Raw genomic sequence first — 17073 nt, 5'->3', positions numbered from 1 at the left:
TTCTTTACTGTGAGGGTAGTGAGGTACTGGAACAGGTTGTCAGAGAAGTTGTGGATGCCCTCTGCCTGGAAGTGTTCAAGGCCAGGTTGGATGGGGCTTTGGGCAACCTGGTCTAGTGGAGGGTGTCCCTGCCCATGGCAGGGGGGTTGGAACTAGATGGTCTTCAAGGTCCCTTCCAACCAAAACCATTCTATGATTCTATGATTTTTTTGTTAATCCTCCCCCTATTGGCATGTATCTCCAGCAGGTTAGAGGTTTGCTTTTCTTCTAGCATAAGCTTGAGGAGAGTTGTGCTGGTTTGAGATCTGTTAGGAGAGCAATTCTGAGCAAGACTTGATCCTGAATTCTTGACCTCATATGTATTTAAAAAGATTCTGCAACAACCAACCTACTTCCTAAAGTCCATACGTAGAGCTTTAAATCCATAAATCCTTATTCAGAGGAGCAGGGATTTATTTTGGAAGTGCCACACAGCCAGATGTTTCCACTGACTTTAGCAAGGGTTATTCTCAGTTCATACTTTGTTACCTGTAAAAACCAGATAGTACAAGTGCCTGAAGAGCTAGCTAACCTACGTATTCAAATATCCTCTGAACTAGTTTAACAAATCCTGTTTCCAGGGTACAAGAAAGAACATTTTGTAAAGTGTTGCAGATAAATTTAGATCATAATTTAAGGCAGAGTGATCCCTGTAGACCGGTGAGAGTAAATTGTAACGGTACTTGTTTGTCAACATTTAAAATGTTATGCTCGAGGTTACATGACCATCTTTATCTTGTGATAGCTGTCATTTCATGTGAACACTCATCTCAACCCTTTCCAGTACAGGTTGCCTGAACATACAGGTTTTCTGTGGCAGGAAACATAGACCAGTATTGCGCTTAACGATCTGAAGAAAAGCAAGAGAGAATTAATTTAGGAGCAGATGACGGAGGCATTTTAGTATCTGCAAGGTCTTGTTCATTCTTAGTAAAGAGTTGGTTTTTTTAAAAAATGACCTATGATGAATGAGATGACTGTCGTTTGTGGTGTAGAGAGCATTGTATAGCAGAGAGAGGAAATGCAGAGACCAGTTGCTTTTAGGCCCATTTTGCATTATTGCTTACTGCTAATGTTATCTCCTCCTTGCTCAATTTTCCCTTTTTTTAGCTCTTGCATCTGGTGGCTCTCTTCCAATAACATCACTGGATGCAACTGGAAACTTGGTGTTTGCCAATGCCGGAGGTACTCCTAACATCGTAACTGCCCCTCTGTTCCTGAACCCTCAGAACCTTTCTCTGCTCACCAGCAACCCAGTTAGCTTGGTCTCTGCAGCTGCAGCCTCCGCAGGGGCCTCTGGACCAGTCGCCAGCCTTCACGCCACCTCCACCTCAGCTGAGTCCATCCAGAACTCTCTCCTCACAGTGGCCTCTGCAAGCGGGGCCACGTCCACCACCACTACTGCCTCCAAGGCACAGTGAGCTGGGCTGAGCTGTGCTGCCAGCAGCCTGTTTCACTGTGCAGTGGGATTGGCTGCCAGCGGGGTTTATAAACTGAAAATGTGATGGGCATCCTCTCGCCGTGTTGCTGGGGACAAGGGAGAGAAGGAAAAATATAAAAAAACAAAAGCAAAACAGGAAGGATTTAAAGCTGGGACAGACATTTGCCTAATTTTATAATAAACACTGTCTTTTCAGGATCGCTTCATGGATCGGAGAACTTTCTAACCAAAAATGTAAAAAAAACAAAAAACAAAAAAACAAAAAAACACAAAAAAAGTGAAAGGACTACTTATCATTTCCAGCAGTCACAATGACAAGTTAAGGTGGGTTATCAGCTCAAACATAGGAAGGGGATTTCCTGTTTCTTTTTGGTCTAAATATCTTTCTTTTTTAATTATCATTTTATAGGTCTGTTGTACAGGCCATTATGTCATACAAGGTGTTTATAATCGTATCAATCATGTTGGGGGTTCCTTTCTTAACTGGTACAATTTAGGCAGGCCTGTATTACTGGTGTATCTCTATTATTATTATTATGATTATTATTATTATTATTTTTATATATATAGTTTGGACGCGTTTGTCTTTTGCTCCTGGATTATTTTCAGCGAGCTCCCACACCATGGGGGGAGGGTGGGAGGGTGGAGAGGAAGAATGGAGCACAAGTAGACTTTCTGTCCTAATTAATCTTCTGGGAACGTTCCGAACAGTTTCCTCATCCTTGAATTTGTCTAATGGTTACTTATAGGGGTCAGAAGAATTTATGTTCATCATTTGCGCTGGAAGCTCAGTGTAGCAGTAGAGATCATTGTGTGCCAGCTTCCAGGCTGGTCCGTGCTTTTTAAGCAGAGGTAGGACTTAGTTCCGAACTGCAGTTCTCCTTCTCTCAATTATTTAGACAAAAGGGCCAAATTCTGCTCTTAGCTTTGTGTGCATGGTTCCTTTTTACTTCAGAGAGTGGGATTTGACTTCCCAAATCTGGATTGTGTGACATACTGATGGATCTTCTGTTCTACTGATTTGATTTTGCTGTTAAGAGCATACAAAAATATTTTCAAAATGTCAAGTTACCCCAGCTAATTGGCAGTATGTAAAGCAGCATTCATAGTCCTCGATTCCTGCCAAGTGAATTGGTACAGGATTTCAAAAGGTCAGATTCTCCCTATTCATAGCAATATTCTTTTTCTGTTAATTCTGATGCTTCCAACATTGTATTTAGAAAAACTTTCTAGTAAAAAAGTGCTTCTGGCTGCAAAACACAGAAGCCAGCAATACAAGAGCAGAAGTTACCATCGTTTATGCCACCATGACAGAGCTGACACTGGGGCTCTGCACGTACCTGGGTGATCTCATGTAGTCTCTGAGCTGTGATGCTGCTAGCTATGTAAAGACGGCAATAAGCATCTCTGACCAGAGCGTCAGGGCTTGCCTGCCACTGTCGTGATCTTTTCAAGGTTGATTCTGATCCATGTAGCAACGGATATTTCCATGGATGAGGAAGAGTAACGAACTGTACAGAAGTTAGATCCGTATATTCTTAAATATACAATCTAGTATCTGAACCAAAAAAAAAAAAAAGATTTTTAAAAAGAGAAGACTGGATCACTGCAATGCAGTTCACTTTGAACTTTCCATTCCTGATGGATTTAAAGGTTTCTGCCATGTGTATAAAACTAAATTACTTTTAGCTAGTAAGGGTATTAGAAGAGTCCCTTTCCCCCCCACCCCCTTTTCTTTTTGTCACCAGAGTGTCCTAAAACAATGAGCTGTTGCAGCTATGTTCATTTTGTTGATGATTCAGGGGGATCCTGGAGCTTCTCATCCAAGATCCAGAAGGCAGCAACTTTAAACTCTGAATATGCTTTGGTTTGTGACCTGAGCATGTAGGATTTGTGTTTGCACTCAAGTGGCAGAACCCCTTATCTCTCCCCCCCCCCCACCATGTTTTTGCTCTGTTCATCTCTAACTCTCCACCTTCCTGTTTTACTGAATATTTAAACCAATTATCCCTAAAACTTCAAAACTAGTGAACTGCAAGCAGGGAAACTAACAAATGTCCGTCCACCGTTTCTAATGTGTTTTTGATTTTTTTATGTTTTATTTTTTTAAAACTAAGCTTGAACCAAAGTCAATTTCTAGCAAGCTGCTGTACTAATGGACTAGTTTGTATAAGTGCAGTTCAGATGCAGAGAGGCGATAGATGCTACTGACAATTTCTTTTTCATTTGTCTTTTGTTTTTATTAATTTTATATAAAAGTTGCTGCTTGTTTTTAATCTTTTTTTTTTTTTTTTGGTTGGTAATTTGTGTTATCCTTGGGGCAGACTCTTAACTTGATTTTAATTTGTTTTCTTTTGTTTGGTGTGTAAATAGAATGGCAACGTCAGGGGATTGTTAATCCAACAGGTCCCACCCTCATCCCACCGGTATTGATAAATCTAAGTGTTTTTGATGTGTCTCTATGACTTCAGGCTGTGCAGGAGACTTTTAGGGCTATGAATAAAACTGCAGAAATGGAAATAGCCCAGAGTAATAGCTTCAGAGCAGTAAAAAGAATAGCTGGGTGAGCTTCAGGGAGGTAGGGAAGAAGTGGAAGAGGAGATGCTGGTACCCACTATGTTGGTCTGGAGACCATAGCACAGACTACAGTTTCTACCAAAGGAATGCAAGTCCCTGGGATGGGGAAAACTGCAGCTATAATGTTCGTTCCTGGCTCTGAAAGTTCCCGCTTACTTTCACGCCTGTGCAAAAATACGATTTATCAGGAAGCTTTTTTTGTTAAAGGAGGGGATACTACTGGTCTTTTCTCCGATGTATCCTCTACTCCCTAAGGGTTTTGTGGCAGGGTGGGGGGGCATGGTCCTTGCATATATCTAGGAAACACAAAGAAAGGTGGGCCTTAAATCAACGGAAAATCCTCTCCACAGTTCAAAGAGACTGTGCCATTAGCTGTCTGAATGAGTTTTCATGTCCCATTCTTGCTGGTTTGTGGCTGGGAGGGTCTTATTGAGTACATATCTGGAACACTAATGCAGCTTGGATGGTTTATTTATTATAAAAATCTGCTTTTTTTCCTGACTACCTTTGCATTGGTCACATGGCTTTGGTGTGAGCACCTTATACCCCATTACCCTCCTCCTCTCTCTCCCATCACCCTCTCTGGGGCCCAGATTCCAGGGAATTTCTTAGCAAGTCTTTTTCTGAGAGAAACTGAAAACTCATAGTCGTCACATATCCAGAAAGGGCTTGGTTTTGCTTGCAGAAGCTGACATAATACCCAAACAGCACATATCCCATGGCATCCGTTACCAGTGCGCTCTGGTTCATTCTTCTAAACCATCCCAGTAACTGACCGTTGCTCCTGGAGCCTGCCCTTCATCCCTGGCAGCGTGTTGTCTCGTAGATGCTGGCTACCTCCAGTGTCCAGGTGTAAGACGGAAATCGGGTTGGCAGCGGGTGTGCGCCTGCCTAGTGAGAGGGCATGTGCTCCTTCGGAGCATGAAAGGAATATGAGATCATGTACTGCAGTTTAGCAGAAGTTTCTTTTTTAGATCATAATCATGCTGACAGCCAAAATTGATGCATCTGAAGAGAGACGGTAACAATAGTATACAGACGTAGTTAATAGGTGAATTTGTGTTCAAAAAATGTGTAGATGTGGCACTTCAGGACATGGTTTAGTAGACATGGTGGTGTTGGGTCAACAGTTGGACTTGATGATCTTAGAGGTCTTTTCCAACCTTAGGATTCTATGATAGGATCATGGTCCAAGCTCACAAGTGTTGAAAATGGAGAATTATTGTCCCAGTGGACACTGGGACATGCATTGTCACAAACTTGCTCACAGACCCAGGACATTTATTTAGCAAACAAATTTGATTTTTTTCCTCCAATGACATAAAGTTACATCTCTGATTCCAGTATCAGTGGGTTCATATGTTGAACGGAGATGATTTTCTGTTACATGCTCTCAGAGACTTAAATCCTTACTATTCTTTTTAGGAAAAGATTTTCTCTGCAAATGTTCATTTCTAGACAGTCTTCTAGCTGTATGCTGGTACATTTGCTCCTATATTGATTTGTCAGCCAGGACCAGAAGGAATTTCATAGCACGTTAGAAAAACATAATAGCATCTCTTTTTCAGAGCTCCATGTCTCTGTATTTAAAGATGTGTGGGTTGCTTTTCATAGTTGCAAGCATGCCAAAGGACATATGCAGGAAAAGAGAAGGTGAAAAACTCTCTCATTACAGCCAAGGACAGTTAGCTCAAAAAGCAAGAGATTTCCAGAAACACAAATACAGATATGCCCTGAAGGTCTAGAAAACAATTTAGGAAATGGCTTCAGGATGAGATGTTGTAGGCTGGTGATGAAATTTTTTCTGATGTTAGAAAAATGTATTCCAGTTTGGCTTTAGCACACTTGATTGCCTCAAAACACACTCTCTGTAGTCATTGTAGAATGATTCATCAACAGCTTATAGAAAGTATACACAGATATGGCTGCTTACAAGAGTCACATCTGTCTATTTAAATCTCCTTAAGAGGATTTGTTTTGCTCCTGAGTTACTGTGCAGGATGTGTTAGTCTGAGTACATTTTATCATGTCGCTCTGAGTTGGTGTGCATGTGCATGCACTCAAAAAATTTTGGGGGAGATACTGTGCTTGTTACAGGCACAAGTACCTGATTTTTAAGAAGGGTTGTTTTTTCTTCCCAGCCCATAGGCCAGTGTTACTGCAGTTTTTTCTTTTTCTTTGGGTAACTTGTGATGACACATCATTGTTCCGCTGCTTCTTAAGATCCTCTGCTTCTATACATAGTTGTTGAAACGCAAGTTAAATTGCATTGAAAAAGTCACTTTACTGTGAATAGGAAATCTGTGCTCAGCTGAACCAGCAAGGAGAACATACTTGAAAGTTAGTTGGATCTTCATGTAGGAATGTGCTGCTGCTGCTGTTGCTCAGTAATTTTATTTGAGTGCTAGTGAGGTTATCTTGTAAGAGAAAACGAAAATGCCAGAACATTAAGAGGAAGACATACATTCTGATGGCTTGAATTACAGACCTTTTAGGACATCAGAAACTTGAAGTTTGAATTTTATCTTTAAATGAACAGGCTGACAAAGAGATTTTCAGTGAAAACAGTGTAGCTCCTGATGCATTTGGAGTTACTGCTTGTGATTTGTTGCACCTTTTAGGTTAATCAGGGAGATGCCAACACTGAGTGAAGAAGCTATCTGCTGATCTTAACACAGAACAAATGTTCTCTCCTAGTATGATAGCTTTTCATTTGAGCAAGAGAAATCCACTGCCTCTACTTTTACCCCTTATTTTAATTTTACATACTTTACAGTGAGCATTAAGTGTTGACAAAAATTTTATACTTCTGATCTTTTGGTAGCTTGCCATAATCTTTTAGGATAATTAATTCTTTTTTTTTTTAAAAAAAAAAAAAAAAGGCATAGAAATAACCCATTTTGCTCAGGGGGCAGTAAGATAGTGGCTGTTACCAAAGTATGTTAGCGAAAATTCTCCATGTGCAACCATGCCAACGACTGTGTGAGTAATAGAAAATTTCCTTCTTTTTACTTCTCTTGGAACTATAACCTGATGTTTTGGTTTATTCTAATGTTTAAAAGTCACCTCGGTAAGCCTTGCGGTGTGCTTTGGCTCAGCACACGTTTCTGCGGTTGAGTTACTACTGAAGGAGACGGCAGTGTTAATTCCTTAACTCTCTGCATATTCCTGCAGAGCGACATTCTTTAAAACAGAAATTCCCTCTTTCTATTCTGTGAAGCAGAACACCCATTACAGCTGGAACCATACTGCAGATACTAAACCAAACCAACATCGGGTTTACCTTAAATATCAATCGATATTTTCTTAGGTAAAAAATTACTTTACAAAATCATCCTAGAGAGACAAGTAGCTTCTCATAATCATTAGAGTGTTTTAGGACAGACAAAATAGTGCTCCTCATCCAACTTTCGGTGATACTTGGTTTTAAACCAGAAGTTTAAAATGTAAACCTCTTTATTGCCATGTTAACTTTATTAAGATTCACTCTTCCTGTTCTGCCTGAAACAGGCGATGGGTATGCCTGTTGGATGTAACGATGTACGCCTGACTGTTGCCTAGGGTGGAGTGTTACCAAAGGAGTAAGCTAACCCGCTGCCCCCCGCTGGGTTTATGGTTGTCAGTCCTCACATAGCCTACTCAAATTCCTTCATATTTTTGAAACCAATGCCTCTTTTTACTTCTCCCTCCCTTTCAAAAATACTATAGCAATACAGAATTCAAGATGCATACCTTGTGGAGGTTCTGCTCTTTTCAGAGAAACTTCTGTTGCTGCCAGTGAGTCTTTCTCCTCTTTCCAGCGAGGAGACCCCGAAAGTACTTGAACGATTTTTTGACAGAGGAGGCTTTGTCATAAAGTTACAGACTCAACAGTTTGCAACTTCTTAAAATGTTCATATCTTTTGCTCCGTGATTGGAACAGTACCTGGTTCCCTGTATGCCAGTGCAAGTAGTTTCAGTGCTTTTGGGACAATGGAAAGAGGCGATGCCTGTGCTTGCATATCTTCACAAACACACACATTAATGCATGAAAATGATCTCTTTTTTTGGCTTATCTATCTTCACTGGATCTGTCTGCCGCTTCTCCCAGGACACTCTTAGTGGGCACGTGCTCTCAGCTTTTACCCCCGTGGGATGCTGTTAGAAGGGTGTTAGGAAGCTTGCACTGGAACTACAAATAATTTAACTGTGGGAGAAGGGCAGAGACACCCCTTAGTTGAGTAGACAGATAAGGTCAGGATGTAGAATGTATCAGGTATTTCTTTTCTGACCAAATTCCTGAAACCGAAACAACTACTGGGCTGTCTTGGGGCTGCTTTTAGCTCCACCCACGATAGCCTGCTAAGAACCGCCCGTAACTGGAATAATCTGGGCCCCTTCCCTCCTCCCTCCCCTCTCCCTCCTTGTTCTTTCCCCGTCTTCCCTCAGCAAAAGGTAGCACCATACGGCTCTGAGAACAATACTTGTGGGTAGCAGCTGGCTTCTGGCACCTTCATAAAATACCTCAGCATAGCTTAGCATTGTCGCAGAACTGGTTTTAAACTGAAAAAAATCAGAAGAGAAAAGCAAACTTTATAAATAGTGGAGATAATTCTAGCTGTAGAGTTTAGTTGAACTGATGTTTATTATGATTGATAAACATGATTATGCTGTATGTATTTGAGATCCTGTTTATAGGTTACAACTTTATAGGGTCGGGTGGGGGTGGGTGGATGTTGGGGGCAGAAAAGGGGGTTGACTGTGTTAGAAGGAAAATGTTTGCTCATGAATTTTTTTCCTTGTATCTGTCTTGCCAAAGGAAACATTTTGTCGCTCCTGGGTTTGGGATTGTTGTTTGGTTGGTTTATCTGTGGTCTAATCTGCAGCACAGCACGTGGTGGCATGCAGGTTACTGATTGGGTTGCTGTTCAGGGTCCTTTCGAGTGCGCGCACACTTCCCTCCCTCTTGGCCTTTCCTCGCCCTTCGCTGGGATCTAAAGATGAGACAACGCGTATCTGGGAGGCTCGGAGGAAAGAAGATGGCTGTACTGGGTTAGAATCAGCCTCGGTGGTGTAAATCCGTTTCAGTTAGTTGAGTTGCTCCAGAGCTGAACTGGGTCCGTTGTGTTTAACTTCGGGGAGGGAGAAGAATGGTTGTCGCATCTTAATCTATCTGGGAGAGCAAAAGTGAAACAGGTTCCTTTTATCCCCCTTGTCTTGTTACTGAATGTAGGGCTTGTAGTGCTTGATAATAGGTGGAAAACTTTGTAAACACTTCCTTTTCTAATAGCAATGCTAATCCTGTCTAGACCAAAAACTATGAAAGAAAAAACCAAACTGAGAAGTGAAAGCTAACCTACTCCTAACACCTGGCTGGTGTGCCTGAAAGGCTTGAAATACTGTGAGGCAGTCATGGGAGAGGAGCTTCGAGGGGTTGTTCGCGAGGGAGCAGGTCGTTCTCCCAGCATACGGCTTGGTGTTGCGGCGGGAGCAGCGGAAGAGCGAGTGGTTATTGCCTTGGGAGGGTGTTGCAGGCCCCTCCTTCTGGACCTCAAGGCTCCCTTTGCGTTTCCCTTCGAGTCCAATGGAGTGGGGCAGGAGGGGAGGGAGGGGTGCGTGTGGGGGTGTGTGCAAGTGCGTGTGTGCGCAAGCGTGTGCGCCTGGCTGTGTGCGGTGGTGGAGAGAGGTGGGTTTCTAAAGGAGCTCGACTCCACTGGGGCGGGAGAATTCCCAGTGGCCTCGTAGGGAACCAAAGGCACTGATAAGTTGTCAGCTCTGCTGTACTCAGAGCGGGTAAGAGGAAAAGCTGGGTGGGGTTTTGTTGAGCTTTGGGTCAGTGTCCCTTTCTGTAAGGACCTCATCTCTCGTGGGTACTCCCCCCTTTTCTGCATAGAGTTGCTTTGGCTCTGTGAAGACAAACGGCGTGTGGGGCTTGCCCGGTGCTGCAGGTCTGAGGCTGATGTTGGGATACAGTCAGGGAAAACTGTTTCTTTCCTTCGAATGTGGAAGCAGTGTAGTCCAAGGTGAGAGTCTGTTCGACAGCTTTTGCGTATGGTCTTTCTCTTAAGGGAGGGACCTGGAAGACTCCCTTCTTTGCTCCCCAAAATAGCCTTGTACATGTTCATGTATCGTGCTATTGGGCTGAGTTGTTTTATCAGTGAACCTGGTGAGCTCTTGTGAAGAAAGGGAGGGAGGAAGGGGGAGAGGTGGGCTGTCCAGCTACTCTTCCTCCAGACGCCATTCGGGTTGCAGAACTTCACTGAAAGCTTTACTAATAGAATTGTTGTTCTGACATTATGTAAAAGTGGTATTAATATTGTGTGACTTTTCAAAGAGCTAGTTAGATTTATAGATAGGTAATAGGGATATTGAAGAAATGACTTCTCAAAGAAAAGAGCACTTGGAACAAAAGAAGTGGAAAACAAGGTGTGCTTTAAGGAAAACAAATCTGAGGAAGGAAATGAAACAGCTTGTGGGAGGCGAGGGAAGATGATCCCCTTTGGCGTTCCTTAGTGCTGCTGAGGCTCAGCCCCAGAACTGGAACATACCCCCTCTGCCTTATTTCATCTCTCTACCAAACAGGACATTGTCAAGTAGCTCAGACCAAAATGCTGATCTGTCTTAAAACTGTGTCGGTCTGCTGGGGAATATACTCCGGCAGAGCTTTACATAAAACCATGAGATACTTAATTTATCACGTTAGCTTCCCCTTTCCTCCTAAAATTCTCTTATCTGTTGTAGGCCCCACTTCAGGATTCATACTGCCTTTGCTGACTTTTGTAGCAGCAGCTACTACTTAAGCCCTATTCCCTATATGTGATAACGTTGTGTGGGACGAAGCTGGCATGTTGCGGTGCTATAGGAATCTGAAATTATTGACCAGAAGGAATGCTAAGATATTGGAAACGGCATGCCAAGGGGCAAGTCGTGGAGATCGCACAACCCTCTTGAGAAACAATTTAGGAACGAGAGCACCCGTGACAGTGTCCTGAGAAGAAGGCAGTTGAGACAAACCCTTTAGTTCTTTCCCCATTCACTCTCCACGTGTCGGCCTCTGTGACCCTGGTGCTCCCTGCACCTGAGCGAGTCCGAGGGGGAAGCGCAGTGCGAAAGACTGGGAGGGAGATCAGCGTTACTCCCTGTGAGTTCCCGGGGAGCTGGACTGGGCCTCCCTGTGAGACAGGGAAGAAGGGAAGGGATGGCTGCAGAGCCGCCCGCAGGTGGTTTGAAGAGGCCTGGAGCAGTGCTGGTCCCCGTGGGGCACCTTGCGTGCCAGCGGTCTGTGGGCAGGACCCGGGCAGTAGCTTCTTCGTCCCCACCAGTGCCGTTGTTCCATTTCCTTCCTCTGTGGTAGTGTCTAAGGCTAGGTGTGAGTAGGTGTGGGGTGTTTATCCGCCACAGGTACAGGAGCTGTCGTATACCTCATTCTAACTCGTAACTGAGTAACTTGCTTTAACTTTCTCCAAACCCTACAGAGTTGCCAAGTCTGCCCTCCCTCCTTTGATTAACACTGAACTCTGGCCTATAGCACCCCGTGACCTGCAACCTGGGGAGTGACCCCCTAACGCCTCTGAATGTCGCTGCTTAAAAGCTACTGCAAAGTGAGGGCAAATTGCAATCTTATCTTATTTCCTTTGGTTACAAGGGGTCCTCTTGATTAGTCTGTGAATATCCAACCCCTCCCCTCTGCTCTCGGCGGAAAAGGGCCGCCTGCCCTGCCTTTACCCGCAATGGGGCAGCTGCCCCGGGGCTGCGCTCAACTCCAGGGCCCGGGGGCACTCTCAGCCCAGTGCTGCGTACACGCTACTCACTTTTTAACATGACCAAAAAAAAAAAAAAAAAAAAGACAAAAAAAGAAATCTCCAAATATTTAATTTTCTTCTTTATTATTTGACAATCCTGTATCCCTTCCCCGCTCCCCAGCCTGGCCAGAAGCTGCATCCTTAACCCGGTCCATCTTTATTTGAATGTAGTTCCCCTACCCCCATGGGAAAGAGAAGCTTTGTCAGGTCACGGTGGCTGCTATAAGTCGGGAGGGGGCGGTTTCTTTGTTTTGTTTTGTTCTTTTAAAATTTCCAGCCAAAACCAAAGATTTCCTAATGATTGTATAAACTCAAAACAAACAAACAAACCAAAGACAAAGGGCGTCTTCAGCACCAAGCCCATCTGTGAGGCCAGGCCGGCTGGGGCGAGGATCTGGCCGGGACAAGGGTCTTGGGTCTCGGGACAAGGGTCTTGGGTCTCGGCCGGCGTCCAGCCTGGAGGGGCTGCCACGGGCGAGGGAGCGCTGCCCTGGGCCTGGCCTCCCAAACGCCCCAGGAAGAAACTCGCTGCCCCAGGGCGAAATCCGGGGTGCTGGGAGGGGGCGGCCAGGGGCTTCGCAGGTGGGTTGAGGAGCTGAAGACTTGGGTGCAGGATTGGCTGCTCTGCTGGGTGCTTTAACCCTTTGGGGGCTGGGTGATGTTGATTAATACACGCTGAGGTGCACTTCTGAGCTTCCCCCCTCCCCCGTCACTGCTTGGAAGAGGCTGTCCTGTTGTGAGAAATCCCTGAAAGAAGAAGCAGCTTTTCATTTCTCCTGTAGTTCCTTTTTTCTAGATTTCTTTTATTTTTGCAGCACCACTGTGCAACTATGCATTGTATTTCTCAACCTTTTATGCTAGGTAGATGCCTGTGACTTTTTAACTTTTGGGGGGGGGATTGCAAATGGAGGAACTTTTTACATGGATCTTTTTAATCTCAGTTGATTGGGGGGTGTTTGGTTCTAGGGTCATACAAGCTCTATCCCAAAGCAAAATCCAAATGTTAATATTATTAGCCTGATGCAGATACCAAAGATAATTTCTTTCCTGCAGAACCTTAGACTTGTGTATTAAGTACGATTACCCAGCACTTGCATTAGTCTAACCTCAGTAATTCCAAAGCTTAGATGTATATTTTGGTATATTTCTGGGATATTAAAAAATTGTCGTTTAAATTCTTGTTTGTTTCAGTGTAATGCTCTTAAAGTCATAGCATGGAGATAACTGAACTTGTCCTATTCTTAGTAGTTTGAAATAATAGTATTTTTGTATGTTTTGGGTGTGTCTATGTATGTATTAACATAACAGTTTTCACTGCCTAGGTGTTCATAAATAATAAAAAAAACCAATTAAGGGTTTTTAAACTGTACATAATATTCCATGAGGAATTTCCACCAGACCGCCAATTTGGATTGCATTTTCACTGACGGCCGCTCCCAACTGGGATTATTCTTTCTTTCTTTTTAAAGAGACAGCATGTTCTTTTGTTTTCCCTGTTGACCTGAGGTTCTTTCTCAGTGTAAAGGGGTTTTCACTGTTTTTAAGGGATGGGCCAAAGAGGAAGTAGCTTCAATTTTGTTTTTTAAAAAAAAATCTTTAACATGTTCATTTGAAAGCTTGCCCTTTGTACAAAGAACCGGGAGTTGAAAAACAAACCCCTTCTTCTAAATCCGGCAGTAGTTTTCAAAGAGATAGTGATTTGTGAATGTCTGTAGTGTCTGGGCAGTCCCTTTCTGCTTCGTTTCTAAAGAAGAGAAATTTTCAGTCTTAATGGTTTCACTGCTCTGCGCAACTGCCTGCTTACACTGGCTGGGAGGGGTTGGGGTTTTTTTTTCCCCCTTCCCTTCCTCAGATACTGCATTTATATGCTTCAGGTCAGCAGAACACTTGAAATCGAGGGCCACATAGGAATACTCGTACCCAAACGCAACCCAAGCTTCTCTTGAGACTGAAATGTGAGAGTCCCGCACATTTCAAAACCTTGCTGATCACACTAGGGGTGAGGAGGAAGGCGAAATGCTGTCTCTTTAAAGATGTCCTTTATTATTATTATTATTATTAATATTAATATTATTATTTTCCCAGTGGTTGCCTACAGATAGCTGTAGGCATTGAGAGATTGTGTAGATTACAGTAAATCAGAATGAAAAGGTAGATTTTGTGTAGATGCATTTGTCTGCTGTAATTTTTTATATATATTAAACTTACTGTAATTGTACAGTTCATTTCTGTTGTAAACATCATTAAACCATTTTCCAAGTGTTTTAACATGTATGCACTTGTTTGTAGTTTTTTAAAAGTGTCATGGGAAGGCCAACGCCTCTTCCCCCAGTGCCTCAGACTGGGCCAGGAGATTGTTCCTTCACGCTCTTTAGCTTGGTCAAAATGGAGGAGAGCCCAGGGTTTTTTTGCTTTTGTTCTTCTCCCATATTATCAGCTCCTCTCCTCAACGTAAAACCAGCTTCAGTTGCTTCCTGAAGGCAGAGAGACACCCGCAGTGAAGCGTCCCTGAAACAAGACTTGGATGCTTTTTGAAGTCAAGATCATTCATATATAAAGAGCAGAAAGGTGATATTTTTTCCTAAGAATTTCTTCCCCATTGTTTAGCGGTTGGTATTTTACGACTGCCAAAACTTTTGACTTCTACATCTTGCATATATGGTTATCATGAATTTTTTTATTTTTTTATTTATAAAATATTTTCAGTCAGCTTTGGTCTTGCATCAAGAACAAGAGTGCTCTGCAGTAGCAACTTTACTGGAGTTTTTCAACTCAGCTGTTGGAGGTATCACCCAGTTCTCTCAGGTTTTTCTTGTCAATGCAGAACAGTAAGGGACCTAGGAAATTCTTTCCAAGAAACATTCATGGCTGTGCATGGGATGTCTCAGTTCGGGGTTGGTTTTTTTTTTTTTTTTTGCACTAATTTAGTGTCTTTGAATTATTCTTCAAAAGCTACAAGCTCCTACTGCAGCTGCAGTTTTACTGCTTAAGAAGTTAGGCACAGCCTTGTAATTTACGTAGCAGCAAGTTTCTCTGCTGCTAACCCTGTGCCTTGAGAAATGGCCATGCCAGCCCCTCTGGGCAGTGCCCACAGCTGCAGCTCCTGTTCCCCTGGTCTTGCTTTAGCTCTGCTCCGTCAGGGCTGGCGGAATGAATGGGTTGGCTCCTGACCCAAGTTAAAATACCCTTTATTGTCCTGCGCTGTTCTTGTCCTTGCTGAGCTGCTTACAGGCTTCATTGCTCAGGCTTGGAAGTCACTGGCACAACTGTGGGTGCAGGGGGGAGATGAGTGTCCTGTTGATACCTGGGCTTACAGCATTTTCCCACCATCCCGTGTCACCGCCCAGGCTGTGCTTAGCGGCTCCTGTCGGAATGCCATCCTCCCCTGCTTGCCTGGGAGATCACACTGCCGGGAGTGAATCGGTCCAGCCTGCCTGACTGCATCAGCAAATGAGCTTGTACCATTCACACAGCTGTTCACCGCACAGATGCACACACAGGTCTTGGATGCTAACTTTATTAATTCATCAAAAATGCATTACATTTAATGAATTAATATCTCTTTGGAATGATACCTGCATCATCTTTTAAAGGTAATCTGATGACAGACTGGGTTGGAAACTGCATTTACATTGGCTTTTGTACAGTTTCTGTTGCCCAGAAGTGACACTGTAGGTCTGTTTCTGACATTGGAATTCCCACACCGACTCTTGCAAGGGGAGCCTGTTCGGCGGCAGCAACAGTTGATGTTGCTAACTTAAGGGGCAGAAGTTTAGGCCAAACCCTTCAGCCAAATGGGATTCTCCGGGGTGAGTTTTCCTGGTGTTTCCAGTATTAGTCTCTTTGTATCAGAGTTCCATCTCCTCGTTTTCATTGTATTGGGTATCTTCCACCTTCTGAGAAGTCTCTTAGGCAGGCTACCTGGCTCTTATTTAGCTCCAGGTGCTGGATGAGTGGCAATGCCATTGCTCCATCTTTTGTGGGAGCTTAGTGCTCATTTCCTTCATACTGAAACGCTAGCACTTAGCCTCTGTCCTTCACTACAGTAATATCACATCACTTTGTACAATTAAAAAGTCATTCCCCCACTGAAGCAGTTTTTAAGTAAAGTTAAAGCAAAAAGTTTAGCTGGCCTGTGTCAAATAGTCTAAAGATAAATACCACGGGAGATAACTACAGCCCTAATGCAATGAAACCATAATTAAATGTCTTGATACCCCCTGGGAGGCAAGTCAGAGCTACAGAAACAGCTGTGTTAGTAGGTGTGGCCTGGTCCCACAACACAAATCTTACAAAGATCAGCATAATAACCACTATTATTGGAAACAACTGTACAGGTATGTACATTTTAACAGCTAAAGCTTGCAGTTACACAATTCACGAGGGAAGGGAGAAGGGACTGACCAAGTCCAGACGTATTCCCTCTGTGCACCAACCAAAGCAGGTTGTAGCACAGAGAAAACAGGCAGTGCTTGGTTTGGGTGAACCAGGCTTTCCCTCCCCCCCTCCCCAGAGCAGGTGGGCATCTCTCACCGTGCCCATCCCCACTGTGACTCCCACTTAGCGGGGGGGCAGGGGCTGCATTTGGAGAGCGTCGTAAGTGTCCTTGGTCGCTGTACTGAGTCCCTGAAAAAGAGAAAAACAGGTGAGTTACTGGTGTGAGTGCTAGTTCTCTCCAGCTGACTGGTTGAGAACAGGATGGCAGGGACTAAGTAGTACAACTCTAAATTTTTTTTTTCCCCCTACAGAAGTTTTTACCCATGAACATTTCCTTAGTCCTTGTATGGTGTCAATAGCTGTCACTTACCTGAAGGCAAGATGCAACCTGAATAACTGTTATGAACGTATGACTACAGCAACTCATCGTAACTGGTTATACAGATCTTTAGAGCACATTTTGTTTGCATATTATTGCCTAAAAGCTAACTGATGCTAGAGTGACCTTTGTCTGCTAACTAAATGAATAGACATCAAATCATTAATTTTGTTCTCTGGACTTCTCCTTTGTAATTGGGAAGCGAAGTCAGAGGCAACTCCAGGTAAGCTGGCAGCAGGGCTTCAGGTGGTTGCACGCCCCAGAAAGCATCCCCTCCCACCTCTTCCTGCCACACAGCAGTCCTGCTCCTGCCAGGCTGCTCTGGTGGGGGAGGCAGCTGTAACGCACGAGGTACAGATCCCTGCTGCAGCCCTGGAACCAACTGCTCCCACAGCGGGGCAGTGGAAGATGCGGCAGAG

At 43.7% G+C, this 17073-nt stretch overlaps 2 protein-coding genes across 11 annotated transcripts in view; one reads left to right on the top strand and one right to left on the bottom strand.

Annotated features, from left to right (window-relative positions):
• Nucleotides 1–7561, top strand: part of POU2F1 (POU class 2 homeobox 1) — a 115887-nt gene extending 108326 nt beyond the window's left edge. For all 10 annotated transcript variants that reach the window (XM_075768638.1, XM_075768720.1, XM_075768710.1 and 7 more), the window contains one exon: nucleotides 1150–7561. In XM_075768638.1, the coding sequence (XP_075624753.1) occupies nucleotides 1150–1460 (311 nt within the window). In that variant the 3' untranslated portion in view covers nucleotides 1461–7561. The remainder of the gene's footprint in view (nucleotides 1–1149) is intronic.
• Nucleotides 7562–13676: 6115 nt separating this feature from the next.
• The window catches only part of CD247 (CD247 molecule), a 59844-nt gene continuing 56447 nt past the window's right edge, over nucleotides 13677–17073 (bottom strand). The window contains exon 8 of the mRNA XM_075768626.1: nucleotides 13677–16464. Coding sequence (XP_075624741.1) covers nucleotides 16399–16464 — 66 coding nt within the window. The 3' untranslated portion in view covers nucleotides 13677–16398. The remainder of the gene's footprint in view (nucleotides 16465–17073) is intronic.

This window comes from Balearica regulorum, chromosome 1 (genome assembly GCF_011004875.1).
Source record: "Balearica regulorum gibbericeps isolate bBalReg1 chromosome 1, bBalReg1.pri, whole genome shotgun sequence".
Lineage (NCBI taxonomy): Eukaryota > Metazoa > Chordata > Aves > Gruiformes > Gruidae > Balearica > Balearica regulorum.
The sequence above is the reverse complement of the archived record's forward strand: the minus strand, read 5'-3'. Positions and strand labels throughout refer to the sequence as shown.